Raw genomic sequence first — 22,596 nt, forward strand, 5'->3', positions numbered from 1 at the left:
TTCTTCCGCTTCAAGTGCCAGCACAACAGTGCGTTTGTGCGCCCCCTTGCCGGGATCTGCCAGTTCGCCCGGGCGCAATGCTTGCCCCTCGTATCTCCTACCCAGTAACTGATACAGCTTGCCCGGCTGTATTTTCATACTTCGGCTGTACGCGCGTACCTCTGCGCCAAGTTGCATATTGGTCGAGCCGCAATTAGGCATGCGGGAGAGTGCGCGATTCTGGCCCTGCCCAAGCGGGTTGAACAGGAGGCAGTTCGGCCTAGCGGGACCAATTGAAAGGGCTTCATGGGAGGTGTCTCTCCTCCCATCTCGCGCGCACTTGCATGGCATAATGGCAGGTTTCTAGGGCCTCTTAAGTTGACGGCGTTGGCCGGACGATGCACCACCATGTGCCTCTTCTGGCAGCGGATGTGGTTATGTATGCACCTCGATGTATCTGCAGCGGCATGTTTCGATGTCCTATGCCTCATACCAGCGCACGGAGTCTGAGTTTTGTGACACATGTCTGTAATTCAATGCTTCGCGACCTAGAATCGAAACCTCGCTGGCGTAAGGGAGAAATATGCGGCGCTAGCGCGATAAGTCGTCAGCTACTGTCTCCAAATAGTACACGAGGTCGCGCACCATGATACTTTTGGATAAACGGCGCGCGGCAATAGGATCGACGCTCGTTGTATGTGCTAGGGCGTAGCATAGTGGCCGCGCACTGGCAGTAGTAGTAGCGCAGCTGACCCCGGCTCGCCGCGCGCGGCAACAGGCGGCGACGCGGACGGGCGCCTGTGCGCGTGCGCGCGCGCGCGCGAACAGGCAGGACCCCCGCCTATGCTGCAAGAGGTCCGATAATAATGCTGTACAAAGTGACCAGTAAAGGGGCCTTATGTCCGATAATAGTGCGGTATATTGGGCCCTTAAGGCTGGCTATGTCCGATATTATGTGCGGTATAATGGGCCCTAGGGCGCCGAAGGTCCGATCCATCATGCTGACAAAAGAGGCAGCTGCCCGGCCGGCCTACCCGTATCTGCCGAGCGATCTCGGTTGGCTCCGGCGACCATTCTAGCTGTCCTCCTCCATGCTAGCGGTCGGGGGCACTATAGCAATGACCATACTCATCTCGGTACGCTTGTTCTGTATGAACATTTCTTTGCCGCTATAGAACATTGGACGCTGGTATGATGACCCTAGCTCACTTCAAGTCTGCTCGCTGGTAAGTTGGAGCGGGACCTGCCCCGTGTTGCTCGTACATGGAATGCTCATTACCTGCGCTATGCGATAATATTCGATTGGGGTTAAAGGCACAACGTGTGGCCCCAGGGAGCCGTGGTGAGCATGGCCTCATAAGACCTCGGGGTACTGAGCGATGAAGAAATCAACCTGTCGCACTACCGGCCATACGCAAAGTGTTCGTCCTGTTGTTGTCGTCCACTAACCCCTGCAAAGTACTAACAGGACGTCGGCCACAGAGAGATACAGTGCGAGATCACCCACTATCAGAATTGGATTCAAAATGGCGGTTTCTGCATCGGTGAGTAGTATTAATATGGCGTCCTGGCAAGCCCGCGGGACGTTTAGTGACTATGCTGACTCCCTGTATATTTTAGAAACTGCCGCTTGAACCTAGAGGGTCCAGCGACTCCGATGGCTACACAGACAGCCTACCAGATGTGGTCCTCTCCGCCGCCGATTGGTTGATGCAGTCTGGTCCGGAGCACCCGGCGCTGGTGTACCTGTGCGAGGAACGACTGGAGCTCCTCCCCACCTCCGACCAGATCCCGGGATACGGACCCGCCATCGCGCTACACTCAAAGGACCTGCTCGATGTTCTGTCTTGTAGATGGCTAAACGATGAAGTCCTGAACGCGGGCATGGACTGGATCATGCAGCAGCACTCGCGTTCGACGGCGCGCGTTCGTACTGTCAACTGCCTTCTCCTCGCTGGTCTATCAGCCATGCGACGTCGTGGTACTTATAATCCTCGGCGGCGCTCCGCTCTTGACGTCTCTATTTGCTCTGGGGAGGTTGACGTCCTGTTCATTCCACTCCACGTCGATGGCAACCACTGGACTCTGCTCAAGATCGACATTGCGGCTGCGACATATGCTTATGCGGACTCTCGTAAAGCGTCAGCCAATCCACCTCGAGAGGCCATGGACACTCTTTTCTGGTGGCTCTCGCTTCTTGTCCCCGATCTAGCGACTCGCCCACTCAGCGCGGTGGAACCTTTGTGGACAGTGCCAGTACAGGAGGATGGTGATTCTTGCGGAATCGTCGTTCTCAGCTCTATCAATGCTATCCTGCTGGGAGGCGCTTCGTGGTCCCAGAGCAGTGCAGTCCGCCATCGTCTGGAGTGGTTCATACGCCTCACAGCTGGTTTGACGGAAGGCGACGAGGTTAGTGGCAGGTTTCCTTTCTAACTTTATGACTATTCACTTAATTTTTCACTAGGACATCGAAGGAGAGCTTGTATCTGACCCCGGGGAGTTCGCGGCCCCGGCGGAGGATGACGACACTACTAGCATGGACACTCTGCCAGGCTCGGTAGAATGCGGTACTTCGAGTGCGCAGACCTGCACAGAGGCAACAGCCACGCCATTCACCCTCTCTCTTGACGTCATGGATTGGGAGCTTTACGATGGCGAGGGAGCTACTGAAGACCGTCAGGACCTCTCGGCACCTTCTCAACCTCAATTCCCTCTAACTCCTCTTCCGTCTGCGACATCCTTCACCTTCCAGCAAGCTGCTACCCGCAGTGTTTCATCTACTACTCTCGCGTCTTCAAGTCCGCCCCAAGTTCCCACTGATGGCCAATCTGTGATTGCCAACTTCTTCGCCCCACGCTCCTCATCCTCGTCCGCTCATCGAAAGCCCCCAGTCAAGCGCCTCCTTTGCTCCCCTGAGACCACCCGGGAAACGTCCGTCACACCCCGTCCGCCCAAGGCCCAGCGGGAGAGTCTATCTCATTCGTGGGCGTACCAGAAGGATCTCGCGGTACGGGCTCAGGAGCCGGGCTTCGAAGTCAACGCGAAGAAGATGGCGAACTTCCGCCAGAAAATCCTTGCAGAGGATTCCCATGCGCTCTTCGATGACACGAAGCCTCTTCGAGCGCGGTGCTCAGCGTGCGGGTTTTGGACGGTCGCTAGGGTGCTATACGAGGTTGCCGGCTGGAGGATACACCGGAAGTCGGACAAATGCACGCAGAATCGCAGGAAAGGGCTGGTCTCGACGTCTCTCTTATCGTTGTGGCAGCCTGCATCGAAAACTGCGCTCAAGGTCGCTTCCACCACTGCCCAGCCTGAGCGAGCGAACGTACTGGTCCCATGCCCTGGTCTTCAACGCGCTCAGGACAAGCGTATCGCCGTCTACCTCGCTCGCACCTCCACCAATGGTGGCGGGGCCCCTTCTCGTGCCAAGATTGCCCTACAGCTCTTTCAAAGTTCTACGCGGCCCAAGGACGATTGCGCATGGACAGCTCTCACGTACGAAGAGCGTCAGATGATCCTTCGCCGGGAGCAGATGCTTTTTCAGTGGCGCAATCTTCGATCGGTCGGCGCTGTGTATTCAACAAGCTGTGAGCGCGATGTCGAGGTGCCAGACGTCCAGGCACAGCCAACGCCATGCGAGAAGTGCCGCGCTCTCCTTCATGTCGGAGTCTTCCGTACGCAACTTAACAGGCCCATGCCTGACGAGAGCGATATGAAGTACACCCCGATTCTCTATCGGAACAAGGAAGAAGGCGACATCTACCTCAAGTACAAAGGCTTGCGCCAGCTGATAGAAGAGGTAAGTCGTTCATTTCCGGCGAGCTTCGTATAATATTAACGCGCTCCGTAGGATGACGGCCGTTCGCCTTGGCTTAAATTCTCGCAAGGTGTCGTGGCAGGCCAGTTCCAGGACTGCCAGATCCTACTTGGCGCCATTCAAGCGATGTACATCAAGAGCGAGCGCGTCGGACAAGGGAAGAGTCTGCGGAACATGACGTACTCGCGGATCTTCTCGGATTTCACCAACGTCCTTGCATCACTTTCCCCGAGAGCCTACCAGACATTCCGTCAGCACTTCGGTGGCCCACACGTCCGCACTCTGCAGTATGTACCAGCTGCTTGACCACACGATCTCACAGGCATTGACAGCATTACTAGAAAGCACCGAGCACGCCTTCCCCGGTTCCGGCCAGGAATATCTCCTGCCAATATCACGCTTGCGCTCGACGTCCTGGAGAAGATCGACTATAAGGGCCCCGTAGTGCTGGCTTGGGATGATACTGCGCTGGAGCCTGGGGTCTCCGTCTGGGAGGATGCGACTACTGGGGAATGTTTCATTCTCGGAGGCTCACAAGGGGTGATTCAAGTCCCTTCTGTGGATGAGTTTGACGCACTTTTTGAGGAGGCGCAAAAGCAGAAAGCCACTAAGGTGATCTATCATCTGTTATGCCTGCTCTCCATTCATTGAGGCTGAGCATTATACAGATTCGCCTATATGTTCTTATAGTCCCCCTTGCGAAGGTTCCACCTATCGTCATCGCCGCTGTTGCCCGCGGGGGAACAGAGGATGCGGCCACTCTGTTGAGTTTGCACAAGGAGCTCCACGTGCACCTCCACGCTGCGGGTATCTACCCTGTCTCATATGCGGCCGATGGCACCGAGGTCGAGCGAGCTCTACAACGTAACATCTTGGCCGAGGCTGAGAACTACCTCCCCTACACGATCCCCAACGACAACGTTGGCTGCACCATAAACCTCCAGATACATCTGATCAACAAACGCCCCGCTGTCATTGTTCAGGACCCGAAGCATGCGCTGAAGACCGCACGAAACCAACTCTTCACTGGTGCCCGCATTCTCGTCTTGGGCTGTCTCGCACTTTTCTTCGCGCAGTTGATCAGGCTCGCGCTGCACCCTCTGGCGCCTCTCTTCCGACGCGACGTTGAGAGGGTCGACAAGCAAGACGATCGCGCGGCGGCGCGCTTGTTCTCAGCGGAGTGCTTGGAAGTAGTCCTCCGTTACCACAGCGATCTACGTGCTCTCGCGGTCTACCTCTTCGTCCTCGGGGAGCTTGTTGATGCCTGGGAGAACCGTCACATCACCCATCTAGAGCGCGCCAGGATGGTAATGACCGCTCGCTTCTTCCTGATGGCATGGCGTGCGCACGTGGATCGACACCCGTCCTACTCGACTAGCGTCCAGTTCATATCCCGCGAGTCTTTTGCGATCTTCATGGTGCTCTGTGATAGTCTTCTCAGCTTGATCATCACTTACCGTAACTACTACCCGCACCACCCATTCATGCCCTGGCTTCACTCTACTGCGCCGTGCGAACACATCTTCGGGATCCTGCGTCAGCTGAAAAAGGATTTCAACTTTGCGGACCTCCTCTACCTCGAGCCGAAACTCCGCACTCTCCTTCTCGCAGCCTTCGAGAGACTAACTCCCCTTGACCGTGGAAACGACAAAGCTGGTGGTTATTATCACACATACTACGACACGACAAATATGAACCTGGACAACTTGCGGAGCTGGCCTACCGACGTGGAGATGCAGGACGCTTCACAGGCGGCTTTCCGTGACGCCAAGCAGCTCCTCGAATCCCTGCAGTTGAATGCGGAAACTCTCCTGAAGCTGTACAAACCTCCTATGCCCAAGCCACCTGCGCGCCGTCCAGGCCACGCTTCCCCGCAACTACCAAGAGCACCGCAGACATTAGCGGAGCTGCTCACGCTCTACGCGCCTGTTGCGCTCGACCCTGTCCAGGAGAAGGAAGCCAATGCGTGCGAAATTGCGCTGGTTGCAGAAAGTCTTGATCGTACCTTGGCAATGTGAGTTATTGATCCCCGAGGATATTCAGCGTTATTCTAATAATCTCTGGCTGGTTCCGAAGCGATGCTCTCCCAAAATCTTGCGACAAGACCGAGCTTCCAGCGGTGCTGCTGACAATCAAGAAGCAGCTCGAGGGTCAGGAAAGTACGTGCATTTTGGGACGTCTCAGGCGGTGTAGGACAGTACTGACGACCATCCAGGCCCATCATCCCAGCCTGACGGAGCTGATGCTGAGTGCAGCGATAGCGCCGAGAGCAGCAGCCACACCGAAGACAACGGTGGCGTTACTTGCATGGATGAGCCGCTCTACGATTCGCGCACACGCGAGCTGTCTATAGCCGTACTGGGGGCCCGACGCCGAAGGCACCAGACTGCCCTTGCTCAAAAGGCTGTCCGACAGTATCAGCAACCCCGGGGATCTTCGATTGGCAATGACGATGACGCTTCTGGATCGCTTTCGCTCCGCCAACAGCTCATGAAACGACTGGCTTGTCTAGTTCCGGAGAACGAAACCTTCAATGCTACATCTGGTGTCGACCGACACGTTCGTCACACTGGAAGCTTCCAAAGCAGTGCTGACTCTCCTGCTCGCGCTGCTCAGAAGCGAACGTTGCGCACTGTGTCAGCTAATGTACGTATTTATTTGATGTTACAGCAGATTTGTACCGGTGCTAACTGTTACTCTACTAGAACCATTGCCGCCTTCGTGCAGAAGCATTCCTGATCCTCCAGGATATACACACCGGAATCGCACGCGCTAATCTCAGCCCAATCAATCCTCTAATTGATGGCTGTTTCGTGGTAGTGTATGACGCAAAAGCAGGCAACGTACTCCTCGGTCGTGGTGCGTGCATCCTTCATGTGCATCAGTGCTTCGGGAGGCTGATATTCACAACAGTTGTCACCATGTATACGAAATCCAATGCTCCCGGCAGCCGACACGAACACATCACTGCGGTCGACAACATCGGTATCCCTTCCTACGTCGCCGTCGAGGTCTTCGTGTTCTCGCACGGCTCTACGTACTCGTCTCTGGCCTGCCAAACTCTGGGCTGCTCCACCCACCTTCGCTTTCCACCCGCTCAAATCATCTTCTCATTCGCGACGTGCGCTAGTAGCATCAAACTGTCCAATATTGAGACACCCGACGGCGGCACACTGACGATGGTGACGCTGTGTAACTTCTCAGCTCCGATATTTGACGCCTTGCGCGATCGGCACGCTCAAGTTGGCTCCGCGGTCAAGCACCTGACACAACTCATGAGGAAGAAAAAGTCTGCTACCCTGCCAGCTCCGGGAACATTCGATATAGACGAGCAAGAGGAAGGGGGTTCTTCGAGTGATGAGGCGGAGGGCGCTTAGTTGAAGCTGGGCTTTCTGTATTCCTTTATTTTGTCATAGAGATGTGTTACGAACCGCGCTACAATCTCAACCAGTCGTACGGGTGTCCCGCTACCTCTGAGAGTTGTTACAGACTTTTAGCGATTTTTTCTGATTTTCTGGAGGTCCGATCGTCCATGCTGATAAGCGCCTACCCTAATTCGGTATGTCCGAAAAACATGCTGACTAAACTGCCCAAAATGTATGCTGATAAAAAGGGCAAAATCTCCAGGTTTTGCGATCGGACCTCTTGCAGCATAGGCGGGGGTCCTGAACAGGCGCGAACGTCCTCGAATCGAATGCGCTCGACCACGATGAGCATCTCGCTCGCAGTACCAGTCTTCCTGTGGACGACCAGCTCCCTTATTAAAACGCCTTTGGGCATTATCTCTGACTACTACTAGCTGGAACTTCAACGTACCCTCAGTCATCACGCTCCTTCTCCCAACCATGTTCGGATGCTTGGTCGCGGGACGGCTCCTCCAAACCAATCTGCAGCAGGTCGACGAAACGCACGCGATCTTTGAGTTGCCATCCGCAGGATCCATCAATCATGTTTGTGTGTTCTTGCTCGGCACCGGTACGTGTCAGCGTCGCTTCGAGTTGTGGACGCCTGTTTGAGCTGTGTTCGCATCACAGCACCCTTTCCAGACGGATATGGCGCGACGGTACATTTCTTTTGGCCTGGGAAAGGGTTTCAACTCTTGGGAATGTGAGTTATAAATGCTCTGACCGGATGCGCTGCACGCGCGTTACGGGTATTGACCAACATACAGGCTTTCCAACGACAAGCCATCGGCGATATTTCGACTTCGCGGCACTTTTTCTGCTCAGACGACGGACGCGCACGCAGTGTTCTCTGGCGCAGCATCAGATGTATCGCCTGCAGATGTCACCGCGATCCTTGGGCTGTCTATCGAGCCCCTCCCGCAAATCATGCAAGAAGTATCGAGCCTCCCTTCCGCGATGGTCAAGGCGAACAACAACCCGACCGCGGACGCAACCCGGCTGGCGGAGCGTATCGTCAAGCACCTCTTCAACTATGTGTCGAGCTTCGTCGGGGGCAATCCCTCGGCGATGTCGCCGGACTTCTTGGTCCCGATGGGCGTCATCGCGAAGTGGTACGAGAACTTCATGGGAAAGGTCAGGAACACAGGGATAGCGTTCTTGGAGAGGGAGGAGTAGTAAGGAAAGGTGCGTCTCCGTTCTTCGAAGTAGCAACAGCCTTCGCCAATATTAATGCAGAATTCGCGGTTCTCTCCACAGGAAGGAAGGCTCAAACCAAGTCGTCGACTGATGTACGCTACATAATGCACAGGGATCACGAATCTATCACACTTGAACGAGTCTATTCCACGCATCCTACCAATTACTTGGCAGGTTGTCTGACGATGAGAGCGGTATGCTGATCATAAACGTTCAATTCATGCGTGGAGTCCTTGTACAACTGTTGTTCCTTTCGAGTAGATCTAACGCTCGAACGCTCGACTCGCCCCCCTCGTCTTTCGCCAAATGCCACCCCTCAATTCGTCACGAGAATCGCATACTCTTGAAGTATCCCACAACTCCGGCGACGTCTTTGAGAAGCCTCGGAACGCCCCGCCTCAAGGCACCTCGTGCCACCCTGCGAGCGCGTTACCGCAGCACAAGATTACCTTCCAATCCGTCTGCGGAGAGTCCCTCGTTTGTCATCGCGTCCAGAGGTCTACCTCCTCTCCTACATCTGCGTATCCACATCATCCAAGAAATGGCCAACCCCACATCGGTGCACGAACCCTATCGGGACCCATCCGTCGGCGATCTCACCATTCGGACCTCCGACAAAATTGAGTTCCATGTGCATCGGCGCCGCATCGCGGACGTCTCCCCCGTCTTTTCCGACATGTTCTCCCTGCCTGGCCCCCCTGCCGATGGGAAGATCGAGAAACAGGTGGTCGACGTCTCCGAACCGAGCGCTATCTGGAGCAAGCTGCTGCCCCTCGTACACGTTGATGAGCCGACCCTTTCCTTAGCGGACATCTATAACCTCCTCGTGGCCTCAGACAAGTACCAAATGACGGGGATCAAGAATCGGATGCGCACACATCTCCTTCGCTCAGACGTCTTGGATGACTCGCCATACGCCGTCTATGCTTTAGCGTGTTATGGCTGCTTCGAGGACGTTGCAGGCGTCGCTGCTCGACGTACGCTGAAGCTTCCCGTCTACCCTCAGACCGTCCCGGAGTTCGCGTACGTGTCCGGCCGCGCCATCTATCGGCTTCTCGAATATCGGCAAAAGTGTGCAGCGGCCGCTCGCGCGGCGATCAAAGTCGTCCCCACCACTCCTGCGACGTCCAGCTTTACGTGGTTGTCCAACGGCTGTCCGGACTCGAAGACCTGCGACACGCGGGTCTGTCGAAGAACGTCGATTGTCGTGGAGACGTCAACCTGGAAGAAGTCGTCCACGCGTGTCACATACGATATACGGAGCTTGTGGCTGGAGTACCTGCACCATCTCGCCAACGAGCTCGAACATAACCCACACGAATCTGTCGCATGCAGCTTCACCCACCTCATTCCGATCGTAACCTCCGTAATGGCTTCATGCCCCGGATGTTCCCTTATCATCCATGCAGAGGTGTCTCGGTTCTCCCAGGCAGCGGAGGAACAGATAAGAGGAGCTGTCTCCACGGTGTGTTTCCGCGCTCACGGCCTGTCGACACCATAGAACTGACGCAATATTAGGTGAAGTTGGTATTGGAGTCTTGAACCGGGTGCGCGGCTTGCATAGCTTTTTGAAAGGTACCCCATTCGTTCTTTCCTTCAACACTCAGGCAGTTGACAGTGCTGCATACGTCTTCAACAGGCCGAGTGCTATCAGGTCCACGATCGCAACATCGTAATCCGGGGTTCGAACGAGCTTGATCCTGAAAGGATTGTTGTAGGACCGTCGCCTTGTAATATGGGAACTCGGAATTGACATGCATGGTCGCATACATGTTCCCGCTCGGACTAATGCACAGAGCCGTTCGACGAAGTTGATTAATCGGGGGTCGGAAACTGAAAAACCTCACAAATGATCTTACTCTTTCGCCAGTGTTGCAACATGCTCCCTAGACTCCTCACCTCATCTTGCGTTCTTCGCTGTACACACTTTCAGACTCTGAAGCTCCGGGGTATGCAAAGAATATCACTAGAGGTACGAACCTAATCGCTATTCCTGTTGCCTCGTGCAAGGCACCTTATTATTTTACAGTCGCGTGCGCCGCAGTGCCGTCGGCCGAGCTGCGGTAATATGGGATGCAGCATGGTATAACAGCGTACGTATTCCTCTGGACTCAACATCTCCACTTACAGCACTCGCGCCCGGATGTCAGACAACAACATGGCCATTTCCACCGACTCGAGCGCCGACGCGAACATCAACAGTATCTACGCCCCTCTTCCTCCCTACAAAGATCCTTCTGCTGGGGACGCCATCATACGCACGTCCGACGGCGTGGAGCTCCATGTTCGCAGATCTGACCTGGTCATCGTTGGTCTCGACCCGAATGGCATGGTCACCGGCCTGCATCCCACGCGCGGGGGTCCGAAGCCAACCTTCCCTGTCCAGGAGACCGGCGACATATGGGAGAAGGTCCTGCGCATATGCCTCGTGCACGAGGAGCCGTACACCCTCGACGACATTGCCGCGCTCCTGGAGGTCGGGCGCAAGTACGACATCGCGGGGATGCCCTCCCGCCTGCGCTACGCCCTCGTCCAACCTGCGTTCCTTGAGGAGGAGTCTCCACGACATGGCCGAGATCGCGGCCCGCCGCACGCTGGAGCTCACGACGCTGCACCTCAACCCCTTCGATGCCCTTCACGCCGTCTCCGCGGCCGACTACCACCGGCTCTTGGCGTACCGAGAGGAGTGCGGGAGGGCCGCCAGCGCGGTGACGCGGCCGCGAATGGTCGAGGAGGTGCTCCCGGGGTGGATCGCGGAGAAGCCGGCGCACTGGAAGCTGCTGTCGATGACCTGCATTGGCGGGTGCGCGGCGAAGTCCAAGACGCTGCTAGTGGTTGAGGGAGAGGGAAAGTCAGCGACCATCTACGTCCGGATCCGCGAGTCCTGGATCACGTACCTGGAGACCCTCGGGGCGATGCTGGCAGAGCAGCCGCGGGCCTCCCTCGCCTGCTCCCCAGAGCTCATCGAGCCTGTGATCTCGCACACTGCACGAAGGTTATCTATCCCAAATGTGTCGCGTTTTCCGGAGCCATGGAAACCGAGATTGCAAAGGCTGTATCGAAGGTCAGTAAGCTATGTCTTGAGTGCTCTCACGTATTATGGAGGCTGACCTAAACTACATCTCAGGTGAAGCTTACGCTTTAGTTGGATGACTCGTGCGTACTCGGGTATCTGCTCTGTCTCGACCAAGGTGTCTTGCAATGTGCACCACGATTCGTACGCTTTCCCATATTATGACCGGCCCCAAGTGAGCTACAACGATGTCTATGAGCGGTAAATGGGCTTATGGGGTGATGGGAGGATGTGAGACCGTCTGTACCACTTGCTCTTGAGTATTCTGGCGCATTTTCAATAGTATGTCAGCGCATGTTGTTACCAACAAGCTTTTCAAAAATAATGGTGCTCAACTAAGTCAACTCCTGAGAGAGCAAAATAATGACGAGAGCGGGATTCGAACCCACGCCTGTGGACCAGATTTGCGAATGGACGCCCCGTCTTGGCGCCTTAAACCGCTCGGCCATCGCGCTCGCATTAGGCGCTCTGCGTTTAATGTCCATAATCAGCCAAAGACCAAACGCGGTCAGCTGGCCTTTTACGCGTTCGCGCGTTCGACGCGTGTTTGGGCGCCTATCTTAGCCACTTCAACGTTTCAAAATATACATATATTCAATATTGCGTCTCTGACCTCGACCACCACCTCAGGCCTCATCGCCCCTTCTCCCTCTTCCATCTTCCCCCTGGTGATTCTGTTGCTTGCTATGGCTCCTCCACCGAAGACTCCTAGTCGACACCGGTCTCGGTCAGAGACGAAGACTCCCTTGACTGCGTCCATGTTCGGGGTCAATGCCGCCGCGGACGCCTCCAATCCCTTCATCGTTCCCAGCAGGCCCGTGTCCCCGATCAAGAGGGCCACTTCGTCGTCTCTCCAGGTCTCTGAATCTCTCCAACGCCAAGCCAGCATGGGCGTCATACGCAGAGGCGGGGTGGAGAGCAGGTTGGACGTAGTCACACGCGATTACGTGCCGCCCAAATCCGAGAAGCGTTCGCGCTCACAACCTACAGTAAGTTTACAAATGACTTTGCGAACGGTGTAAACACATGATTCCCTGAGACGCCGGGCCTGCTCCATTATGCCACTCATCAGCTCGGGGTGCACAAGTGGCACAGGCGGGCGGTCTTTTAATATAATCTTTCTCCCTCATCCCTTACCTCAAACCATCATGGACTCACCAGAATCCCCTACACAGAGAGACACTCGCGACCGCTTCATCACGACTCGCGATACCGCAGATGAAGTGGCCGCTACACTCGACCTCATGTCACTCAACCCTCAGTCGGCGTCGCCTGGCCACACAGCACGCCTTGCTGCCGCGACGGGCGTGCCACTCAATCGTCGTGTCCTGGCCTACCATGAGCCACCGCCGGCCGCGTCATCCGATCCACTCATGGCGCAGGCACGAGAACTCGTCCGCCCTTTGTATGCTCGTGCGGGTTCTGCACCCGCGGGTAGTTCTGGGACTACCGGCAAGGACCGCAAGATCTCCACCTTCCCGTACAAGATCCTCGACGCGCCCGGGATGCTCGACGATTTCTACCTGAACCTGATCTCTTGGGGATCCCAGAACGTCGTTGCCATTGCGCTCGGGAGTAGCGCATACATCTGGAAGGCGGATACCGGCGAGGTTGTGCTCGTCTCGGAAGGCCCCGAGGACTCATACATCTCATCCCTGGACTTCTCCAACGATGGCCAATTCCTCGGCGTCGGCTACCCATCTGGCACGGTCGAGCTGTGGGACGTCGAGGCGCAATCGAAGCTACGCACAATGACCGGGCACTCCGCGCAGGTCGGCTGTTTGTCTTGGTACGAGCACCTCCTGAGCTCGGGCTGTCAAGACGGAAGTATCTGGCATCACGACGTGCGCGTCGCGCGTCACAAGGTCATGGAGCTTCTTGGACACCAGGGCGAGGTGTGCGGGCTGAAGTGGCGTGCGGACGGCGACCTGCTGGCCAGTGGAGGAAACGACAACGTCCTCAACGTGTGGGACGGACGAATGGGCGACGTCGGGACCGCGAGCTCGAGTGCGCGGTCGGCCGCGCGGTGGACGAAGCGTAACCATACCGCGGCGGTGAAGGCCGTCGCGTGGTGCCCATGGCAGCCGGCACTCCTTGCGTCGGGCGGCGGGACGTCGGATGCGACGGTACACATCTGGAACACGACGACCGGCGCGCGACTGCACTCCCTTGTAACTCCGGCTCAAATCTCGTCCATCCAGTGGTCGCCTCATCGGAAGGAATTCATGACTACCCACGGGTATCCGACGAACGCGATCATGGTTCACAGTTACCCGTCGATGGAGAAGGTGGCCGAGATCCGGGACGCGCACGACTCCCGTGTTCTCTTCAGCGCGCTCGCGCCTAACGGAGAGTTGGTATGCACGGCGGCAGGCGACGAGAACCTGAAGTTCTGGAAGATTTGGGAGGCGCCGAAGGTGAAGAAGGGCAAGGACGCCAAGGACTCAACTTCGCTCGGGCGCACGAACAGCGGGATCCTCAGCATCCGGTGAGGTGTGGGATATCTGCCAGTATCGTGGAGGTGTTCGGCTTGTATACATGTACCAGTATCTCTCGTTTTATCATGCGTGCGCTAGTCGTTGATCGCATCCAGTCTATGTTTTGCAGACGATACAGAATATGAATCTTGTTGTGAGTTGTGATGTTCTGTGTTCGCTCGGAGTGCTCGTCTGCTATTGGTTCGTTTTGTCGAACTGCAGTCGATCGTCTTGTTCGCTTGCCGAGACTGCCGATCCATGTTGAACTTCAATGCTGCTTCAGCACGCTCACCTCTGCAGTTCTACTTCCTCCACATCACTACCACCACATTCCTATCCCCTCCGCTCCTTTCGACATGCGATTCCCCCGTCTCTCTCATCTCTTCCACCGCCGCGCGAAGTCGGACCCCGAGCTGAACCGCCTGGCCTCAGCGCCGATGGCGACACTGGCGACGCGGCCAGTCTCCACCACCTTCCTCACCGAATCGCTCGCGCCCTCGACGTCCTCGGACCTCTTCGCGACAAACGGAGTCGCGGCCGCGCCCTTCCTCTTCCCCGCCCCGCCCCACTTCTCCGCCAGCGGGCCGCCGAGCGCCCCCTTCTACAGCCGGTCTGCGGGGGCCCTCGACGACCACCCTAGAAGCATCGTGGCCGTGCTCACACACCGGATACGAGACCTCGAGGGCGCGCTAAGGGAGGAGCGCGAGGCGCACCAGGTCGCCCTGGAGGCGAACGGTGCGTTTGCGGAGGGTGCGGCGGCGATGCAGGCGGAGATCCTCGAGCTGCGGCGTGAGCTGTTCTCTGCGCCGGCGGCTGGCGGGCAGGGCCCGTCGGCGTTGGCGGCGGAGTGCGCGCGACTGCGGAGGTTCATCGAGGTTATGCTCGCGGCAGGTGAGCCCAAGCCCGTCGTGCAGTCCGCGTACGGACAGGTCCTTGAGGGCGTTGATCCGGAAACGGCGCTCGTTGCGGCGATCAAAGAGGCGGTCGCGCAACCTGGGAACGTGTGGCGGCAGCTCCTCGAACCTGTGACAGGCGTGCGGACGCAGGACGACTACCTCGCACAGGTTCGGTGCACGCTGAGCGCGCGGGCGCAGACGCAGGACTGGCGCAAACGCGCGAAGTTCTGGAAGCAAACGGCGAAGGAGGACGAGCGGCATGGGGACACCGTTACACCGTCGATTTCGGCCATCTCTGCCGTGGTAGATGCGCTACCGCAGGAACGGCAGGAGAAGGTGCTCGAGATGCTTGGTAAGATGAAGGTCGGCGGACACTCTCTTTGCGTCGAGCGCACCGCGATTCCGCAGGCGGACTCAATCGTGGCCCGCATCGACGAGGTGCTGCTGGAATGGAGCGTGCCTGAGGGTGAGCCTGTATCGGTACCGGAGTCTACTTCGGCAGCTTCGTCGTCCTCGTCCGGGAACCACTCCGACGATGTCCAGGCTATGGCCGAAGCCAACACCAGCATAGTGGAATCCACAGCGCCCGCCGAGATCCGTCTTCCTGCAAGCTCGTCTTCGATGGTGCTCCCCGCTGCGCAATCTACTTCCACCACGCGCATGTCCTCTGTCCACAGCAACCTTCCTCCCCTCGCGAGCGAGATGTTCCGGGCGAGCCACTCGATCAAGACCCTCTCTTCGCGGGGCTCACGGCGCAGCGCCCTTGGCGTGCACATGGTCACCTCTCCTACGGGCGAATCCTCCCTCGGGCTGGGCGCGCGCGACTCGGGGAACAACATCTCGGCGTCCGTGTCCGCATCCACCCAAAACTCAACCAAGTCTCGGTACCGCCGCACGAAGGTTGTGGCCGTGCCCGTTGTCGCGGCCTGTGCTCCGACGACGACCACAGGCGCTCTGGTTGCGTCGATAAAGCAGAAGACGTCGCGGTGGTCGTTCTTCGGGTCCTCGCGCTCGGCGACCTCTGCAACCTCTCTTGTCGTGCACGAGGAGCAGGCCGAGCCCGCTCAATTGGAAGCAGCGCACAGCACTTCTACGAGCACTGAGGTGTTGCCAGCGGCTTACTCGGACTCCTCATCCCACGACACCCCGTCATTCGAGTTCTCAGTCGACACAACTGCAAACTCAGACGACCTCTCGCCCAGGACGCCCAACCGGCTCTCGCCGCCTCGGCTTCCCAAAGCGCTCTTGGACTTCAGCAGTAGCCCAGACGACGACCTCGTGCTCGTCCTGCACAGCGACTTCTCGGGGTCGTCGTACCACGCGACCGTGCAGAGTCCGCCCGCATCGCCAACGCGAGTTGGTGCTGGTCTGGGGAGCGCGCACACGACGCCGGAGAAACGGTCGCGCCTCCCGGTTCGCATGCCTGGGATGCGGGCGATCAAGCGCTTTTCGGCGTCGATCAATATCTCGCGGCCGGTGCTGGTGGACACGACGAATGCGGGGACGTTTTCGTTCTCTGCGGAGCCTAGGCAGGCGCCGGGGGTGCAGAAGGGTGTCGGGGCGGGCGCGGGTGGAGGCGCGAGGGCGAGGGCGCCCAGTGCGGCTGGGGCCTCGCCGCCGAGGCCGAGTAAGATTCCGATGGGGAGGAGGTTGAATAAGTTTGGCCTTGGAGGACAGGCTTAGGCCTATGCTCGTTCGGATGCTCGTTTGGTGCAGATGTAGACTACCGTCTTCTGCAGCGAGAAGGGTGTTCTTGTGTTAGCGTGTGAGTATCCACCCTCTTGAGATCGCACCATATTTTAATGGCTTACAGAACAGATACAATACAGTAGGACTACCGCGGGTTATTTCTACGCTTGTGCTGCGGTAGCGCCGAAGGCTGTTGTTGCAGCTCCGCGGTATATATTACAAGAACGTCGCTAACTCCTCATACCATCCTCGAGTGACACCATCCACACCGCCATCTGCCTATATCAACGTCGAAGCCAACCTGTTTTCGACTAGTTCAAAATGTCAAAAAGGCCGGCCGTCCAGCCCAAAGACTTACATGTACAGGCTGTTTAATGCAGCCTTCGGAACGGTCTTCACCCTTTCCGCCCGAGATCACTCGTCGGTGGCGGGTGCCGCTTTCAATGAGAATGAAAATGGGAACGCTTATCAAGAGGTAAGCAGCACGCTTCTTTGCGTATATCATGATATCTAGTCTCCTAGCGTCTGACAGCCAGTGGCAGTGGAACTTCGTTCCGACGGGAGAGGCCGACATATTCCTAATCAAGTTTGCAGTTAAATCCCCGGAAGGATCGTCTCTTTACCTTACCGTGAACAGTACTCTGCGGGAGGACGCCATCGTCAGTGCCACCGGGCTTCCCATGCCTTGGAAAGTCTACGACACACGGGTCGGATCTATGTGAGTTTCTCGAATCGCAGTCGGACTGACACGTGTTTGGCTCACATAACGTTCTTGTTTCTCTCCCGAAGGATCATCTTCCCGCAAAGCGACCTCCTCATGGGGATGGGCGGCAAGAATGAAATGGTGTCTAGATTCGACTTCATTCAGCGCATGGCGATTGTATCTGACGTTTCATAGATCACGCTGCAGAAGATCCCTGAAGATAAAGACATGCGTTCAGAGACGGATGAGTACGGGCAAGTTGTTGAAGAGCCATGGACCGCCCATCTCTGGCGATGCCGCCGTCTCCACAGGGACAAGTCGCCGGAGCCGAAGCAACCACTCTTGTCGCGAACCTCAAAGTCCGGCAGGCCGCAGTCGTGACGGAGCGTAGAGTGAAGCAACTCATCGTGACAGCACTGTGGGGGGAACGCAACGGCGGATGACGCTCAGCCTCACAGCGGGGCCCGGGGAGCGTCCCCTGGGCCAGGGGCGTTGGTGCTTGCGAACGTCAAATCAGACACCGTCCTCGCCGTCACATGCGCTGGAACCAAGGACAGGTCGTTCCAGGGCAGGTGCTACCCAAGGGCGGACACAATGCACGAGCAGCCCACCCAGCTGGTGCGCGGCGAAACGACGTTCTCAGAGCCCTGCGAGCACAGCTATCTGATGCGCGCCCTCCACACTCAGTGGACATTCATTCCCAGCGGGGCCGGATTCGCGATGCAGTCCGGAACGGTGACGGGCGACGGACAACCGCTGTACCTCACCATCGAGGGTCCTGCGGTGGCCGCCGCCGCTATAGTCGTAAAGCCATATCCGGTCTCCTGGGATGTCCGGCGATGCGAAACAGATGCAACTGGGAGGGTAGGGTACCGGTGAGCGCAGACCCTTACGATGTCGAGGTGTTCATAGAACTCACCGATCCCAGGGTGTACTGGCCCGGCACGAATCTGCTCGTCACTCTGGCGAAACAACAAGGAAGCAAGGGAGGAATGCTGGTGGATGGTCAGCGTGTGATTCGGCACTGTCATATTGCTGACACTCAGCACTCGATGTGGTAGGTCCAGCTTGCACAAGGTGATGACGGCGAGCACGAGGTTTGGCGTGCTGTTCTTCCTTGAGTCCGCGACGCTTGGAGAACTTAAGTTCGATCGTGCGCATCATCGATGTTGTGTCATGCATTCTGTGGTAGTGCCGCGCACAGTAGCTGGTGACTCGTGAACTGTATTTGATAACATTCGGGAATCGGAACATCGCGACGGTCTACTAGACGGAGGGCGCAAAAGGGATCGAGTAAATCGTGTCTGCGCACATACGTGAAAGAGATCGTGCGTCAGTATGACGAGGAGCTATGGGGTGCCAGCAGACACATACCTGTGAATGCGCAGACTCCGTGTATTTGAGAGGTGAACAGGCCTATTCGTCGACGACTAGTTCTACCTGTGAAGGAAATTGAGCGTTCATCGTGTGGACTAATGGTAGTAGTTTGAAAATAGAAGACTCACGTGGGAGATCGCGTCCTCGATGACCGCGTATAACAATTTAGAGAACTCGGCCACCCGACTATGAACCGTGCTGAAACATTTGGAGCAATCCGACGCAACGTCGATCATCGTCTGTAGCAACGGTTCTGAGAGTGCTAGGCTGGCGTCTGGAAGGAACTCCAGTTTAGTACGGAGTTCTTGAAAATACCGCTCGGCCTGGACTCTCTTTTTGAAAGTTGTACGTGCAGTAAAGGCATTCGTAGTCGATCCGCTATGAGCAATACACGCCGTCTCGCTGCATCCCCTGTGTTCGAAGGGAACGCAATCCGGAAGACGCTTGGGGGAGTATGATGCTTGATGCCGGGTCGGGGCACGAGTCGCAGGTAGTAGGGAAGATGAGTCGGAATGTACCCTCGCCACGATCATCTGGGCAACTGCGCCACATTCTCTCCGATACTCGAATAGATGGTGGAACGCGCGGGGTGAGAGCAAGTCGAGCTCCTTGGAGTACTCAAAGTAGATCGGGAACCGGAGAGAGTGCCGCGCGGCGGCACGCGTAACGTCCGGGAGCTTGTACGCGCAGCCCAGTGCATACACAACGAACGGCTTCTCCTTGACAAACCTCGGCAGGAGGAGTCCGAGGCGCGCGTACTCCACCGCAACGTCCATCCGGTATTTGACACCGGCATCCAGGATAGCACGGACCGCGTCCAGGTCCTCGAAGTCCTCGGGTGTAGGCGGCCGCGGTGCGTAGCAGAGCATGATGAGGATCTCCCAGACTACGCTTCTCTCTGCGACGTCGACGGCGGGCTTGTCGGAGTCGCCAGTGGTCGCGGGCGAAGGCTGCGGGATCGAAAGCATGTCCGCGAAGACGATGGAGGCGGCGGCTATGATGGCTTTGTAGACGTGGAAGTCGACCTCGTCGGCGGTGCGGATGATGAGGTCGCCCACTCGGGGGTTGCGGTAGAGGGCACCGAACGTGACGGAGGCGATGGGGGAGGTGGCAGACGTCATGGTTTGGCTGGGACTTGGAGGGGTGCGCTTGCGTGCGGGACGGTTGCGTGTTGATGTCCAGTAGCTGCATCGCAGGCTTTTTATGGGGAAGCATGGTTGTTACCGCAGCTCAAATAGTGTCCCGCACTCGGCGTCGATTCGTGAAGCTTGTTACTCAGCTGAAGATGAGCTGCGGTAGGCGGAGTGCCGTGTGCCTTGCGTGGCGGCTCGGACGCGAGACAGTACCCCCGGGTTCGATGTCACCGGTGATTACATGCTGCAGCAATCTCTTGTTATTTTTGTGCTGGACGAGGAAACTTGCCAAGCGTCTGGCGAAGCGTACCGTTTGTGAGACTAATTAGATCTGGGGCCGCAACTTGTAGATCAACTGAAGTGTGGGTAAGATGAAAGCGATAGAGGAAGCGGGTGACGAGCTGGGGCTGCCCTTGAAGTTGCTTGTAGCCTCAAGTTATTATGTCTTGTTGTCTCGCTATCATGAGCTCAAAAAACATCGCAAATTATGAGGGGCACCCGCGGACAAAAGTTATTTGGAGTTCAAACAAGCAGTCCACGCAGTGATTTCGAGTTCAAACAAGTAGTCCGCACCGTTGTTTCCACTTCGGGACAACCGTTGGGGTTCGGAGTTCCATTTTGGGTGATGACTTCGGGTTCGTACTTCGATTTCGGAACGGGGCTCCGATTCGGCGCCTCTCGGCTCCGAATCAATGCACCTCCTTCAGCTTCGTACTTTCACTCCAACGCCGATATGAAACTTTGGATCTGTCTTTGGATTTTCTAGCTCAAGTGTCTCTTCGGAGTAACACTTTAAGCTCGCATGTAGTGCTAAAATAGATATTCATCCCTTGCGCCGTACATCGAAGCCCTGACTCCTGCAGGATCATCGTCTGTTCACCGGCCTCCTGCCTGACCAGTACCGATAGTACCAGTATATCAATATAACCCACTCTATGGAGCACAAAACAAGCGGGTATTAAGAGCAGGGTCAAGACGTGGGCTGCGAATGATATTGCAACATACTTGAAGATAACAAAGTCGCTATAAACTACTGGCGTGGACAAAGTTCCGGTCGGGCCGGAGTCATCTGTAAGGCTGATGCTCGCCGCGGAGTGTCGCAGAAATGCACGTAAGTACTGTGCGGAGTGGCTAGCAAAATATATCACCTAAAGAAGGGAGACTTGCTTCCAGACATATCAACGACGGCGGACATGGCGACTGGTACTGTGTACGGCTCCTCCTCCTCATTCAGCCTGAGGTCGTTTACGGTGGCAACTCGTATAGCGTGCATTCTATAACCTGATCCGCTAATCCATGTCCGTCTGTCTCATAATATAATACCATAAGGCAGTCTACAAAGTTCTGAGTGCACCAGAAAGCCGTGAACAAGCAGGTTGGGCAGGATGTGTCGGTGCCTCTGCTTGGCATAACTTGTTGCCAGGTGTTGACGATGTAAATCTCAGGTCAAGCTGTGCAGAACAAAAGTAGGAGCACCGTATCATAGGTTATATATACAGACTACACAATGTTTCGAGCTATCTGTAAAGCAGCAACCCAGAGCTCCGCGCATGCCTGCATGTTTTCCCTACCGAAGCAGGGGAGGTGTCGAAGATGGGTGTCCAACAGAGCAACCTGCTCAGGCGAGAAAGGGCAGCGAGGATCCGGCACCTCCACATGTGAGAGACCAGAGGGGTTGTCGATCAGGAAGGGATTTGTTCCATCATGCGGGTTGTGCTGGTCATGGTGTGTGCGTATGACTGGACGATCAAGTGCATCCCAGTCGATACCATAGTCAGCGTAGTTTACAGCAGGGGAGCTACCGGGCATGGTGTCCAGGTGTTCGGGGAAGATGCCGCGTTGACCATGTTCAGCTAGCCCATGGATATACATTTGCATGGGGGACATGTGTCGTTCTCCGCGCCGGGAAACAGCGTGTTGATTCCATGTCGCGGCCCAGTTTGACGCGTCCGCATTGATAGCCACCAGGAATAGATGTTGTAAAAGCCATATATGCGCATCATTGTCCACGTCGAGACCATGCAAGGCCTCCAGTAAGCGGAAAAGCTCTTTCCATTTGTTGCCAAAGCCTGCGGTGACGTCTACCCACAGTCGTTCAATGCGAATGTTATGTACGCTCCTATTTAGCCAGAGCAAAGCCGAATTAGGACACATCTGTGTATCAAAACATTTAATGGAACTCACCGGCCCCATATGTAGGAACCACGTCCTACACCTCGGATCTCCTCCATCTGTGCTGCAACAAGGACATTCTCCGAGCCGTGATCACCCCTTACACGACTGGGGTATCCGAACTCAACAGCTATGTCTTCAAATAGCTGGAGGACCGTAGATGCACGATTATTGTTGCTGGCAAGGATCCCGAGAACAAACCGAGAGAAACCATCAACAAACGCATGGATGACGATCTTCCATCGAATGAGCCCTGCAATCGCAAAGATAAGCAATGATTTAGGGCTAAAATCGAAGCCCATGCTTACCATGTTGACCGTCATGATGCCATAGCGAATTAGGTCCTGGAACCGAATATTCACGGCGTTCGATACGGCGCGGTCCAAATGCAGAGATGGACGGTCCGATGACACGAGCATAGGAATTTTCTAGGCGACGCCTTGGAACCCGATGACCGAGCACTAACAGGTATCCATCGATCATACGTCGCCCAAAGGTAGGGAATTGCTCGTGGATGGAAAAGATGACCGCATCGAGATCCGGGTCAGAAATCTGGGACAGGGCACTAGAGACACCAGCACGATAGTGTCTAGTGAGGCTTCCATCCGGAAGTTCCTCTTCGGTGTACACCGGAGGCCCTGGCTCAGACAGTCCAAACTCGAGCAGCCTACGACGGATT

At 56.5% G+C, this 22,596-nt stretch overlaps 9 protein-coding genes and 1 non-coding gene across 10 annotated transcripts; 7 read left to right on the forward strand and 3 right to left on the reverse strand.

Moving 5' to 3' along the window:
* Window positions 1-1,505: 1,505 nt before the first annotated feature.
* On the forward strand, window positions 1,506-7,173 carry TRAVEDRAFT_52787 (uncharacterized protein; the record flags this gene model as incomplete). The annotated part of the gene is made up of 12 exons (XM_008045361.1): window positions 1,506-1,523; window positions 1,600-2,388; window positions 2,444-3,778; window positions 3,830-4,083; window positions 4,138-4,408; window positions 4,465-5,810; window positions 5,873-5,955; window positions 6,012-6,151; window positions 6,212-6,355; window positions 6,413-6,442; window positions 6,502-6,655; window positions 6,710-7,173. 12 exons carry the CDS (start codon window positions 1,506-1,508, stop codon window positions 7,171-7,173), a joined length of 5,028 nt encoding a protein of 1,675 aa, XP_008043552.1.
* A 468-nt stretch (window positions 7,174-7,641) lies between these two features.
* TRAVEDRAFT_134127 (DUF775-domain-containing protein) lies at window positions 7,642-8,376 on the forward strand (the record flags this gene model as incomplete). The annotated part of the gene is made up of 3 exons (XM_008045708.1): window positions 7,642-7,771; window positions 7,831-7,903; window positions 7,968-8,376. 3 exons carry the CDS (start codon window positions 7,642-7,644, stop codon window positions 8,374-8,376), a joined length of 612 nt encoding a protein of 203 aa, XP_008043899.1.
* Window positions 8,377-8,938: 562 nt separating this feature from the next.
* TRAVEDRAFT_52789 (uncharacterized protein) lies at window positions 8,939-9,939 on the forward strand (the record flags this gene model as incomplete). Its single annotated transcript, XM_008045362.1, has 2 exons — window positions 8,939-9,862; window positions 9,916-9,939. 2 exons carry the CDS (start codon window positions 8,939-8,941, stop codon window positions 9,937-9,939), a joined length of 948 nt encoding a protein of 315 aa, XP_008043553.1.
* A 616-nt stretch (window positions 9,940-10,555) lies between these two features.
* On the forward strand, window positions 10,556-11,542 carry TRAVEDRAFT_52790 (uncharacterized protein; the record flags this gene model as incomplete). Its single annotated transcript, XM_008045363.1, has 3 exons — window positions 10,556-10,884; window positions 10,949-11,465; window positions 11,525-11,542. The coding sequence occupies 3 exons, from the start codon at window positions 10,556-10,558 to the stop codon at window positions 11,540-11,542; spliced, it is 864 nt and encodes a 287-aa protein (XP_008043554.1).
* Window positions 11,543-11,834: 292 nt separating this feature from the next.
* TRAVEDRAFT_t206 lies at window positions 11,835-11,925 on the reverse strand. The gene has a single exon. It is a non-coding gene; the product is annotated as a tRNA-OTHER (tRNA).
* A 231-nt stretch (window positions 11,926-12,156) lies between these two features.
* On the forward strand, window positions 12,157-14,075 carry TRAVEDRAFT_174499 (WD40 repeat-like protein; the record flags this gene model as incomplete). The annotated part of the gene is made up of 2 exons (XM_008045709.1): window positions 12,157-12,459; window positions 12,646-14,075. 2 exons carry the CDS (start codon window positions 12,157-12,159, stop codon window positions 13,960-13,962), a joined length of 1,620 nt encoding a protein of 539 aa, XP_008043900.1. The 3' UTR covers window positions 13,963-14,075.
* Window positions 14,076-14,825: 750 nt separating this feature from the next.
* On the forward strand, window positions 14,826-15,200 carry TRAVEDRAFT_134012 (uncharacterized protein; the record flags this gene model as incomplete). The annotated part of the gene is made up of 1 exon (XM_008045710.1): window positions 14,826-15,200. A coding segment is annotated over one exon (375 nt), but the record flags the coding sequence as incomplete, so codon positions are not given.
* Window positions 15,201-17,829: 2,629 nt separating this feature from the next.
* On the forward strand, window positions 17,830-18,356 carry TRAVEDRAFT_52793 (uncharacterized protein; the record flags this gene model as incomplete). Its single annotated transcript, XM_008045364.1, has 3 exons — window positions 17,830-18,110; window positions 18,164-18,233; window positions 18,297-18,356. The coding sequence occupies 3 exons, from the start codon at window positions 17,830-17,832 to the stop codon at window positions 18,354-18,356; spliced, it is 411 nt and encodes a 136-aa protein (XP_008043555.1).
* A 295-nt stretch (window positions 18,357-18,651) lies between these two features.
* On the reverse strand, window positions 18,652-19,733 carry TRAVEDRAFT_23933 (uncharacterized protein; the record flags this gene model as incomplete). Its single annotated transcript, XM_008045156.1, has 3 exons — window positions 18,652-18,675; window positions 18,741-18,944; window positions 19,131-19,733. The coding sequence occupies 3 exons, from the start codon at window positions 19,731-19,733 to the stop codon at window positions 18,652-18,654; spliced, it is 831 nt and encodes a 276-aa protein (XP_008043347.1).
* Window positions 19,734-21,245: 1,512 nt separating this feature from the next.
* On the reverse strand, window positions 21,246-21,976 carry TRAVEDRAFT_133491 (uncharacterized protein; the record flags this gene model as incomplete). Its single annotated transcript, XM_008045711.1, has 2 exons — window positions 21,246-21,864; window positions 21,930-21,976. 2 exons carry the CDS (start codon window positions 21,974-21,976, stop codon window positions 21,246-21,248), a joined length of 666 nt encoding a protein of 221 aa, XP_008043902.1.
* Between the last annotated feature and the right edge of the window lie 620 nt (window positions 21,977-22,596).

The sequence above is a fragment of the Trametes versicolor genome (genome assembly GCF_000271585.1).
Source record: "Trametes versicolor FP-101664 SS1 unplaced genomic scaffold TRAVEscaffold_12, whole genome shotgun sequence".
In the NCBI taxonomy this organism is placed as follows: Eukaryota; Fungi; Basidiomycota; class Agaricomycetes; order Polyporales; family Polyporaceae; genus Trametes; species Trametes versicolor.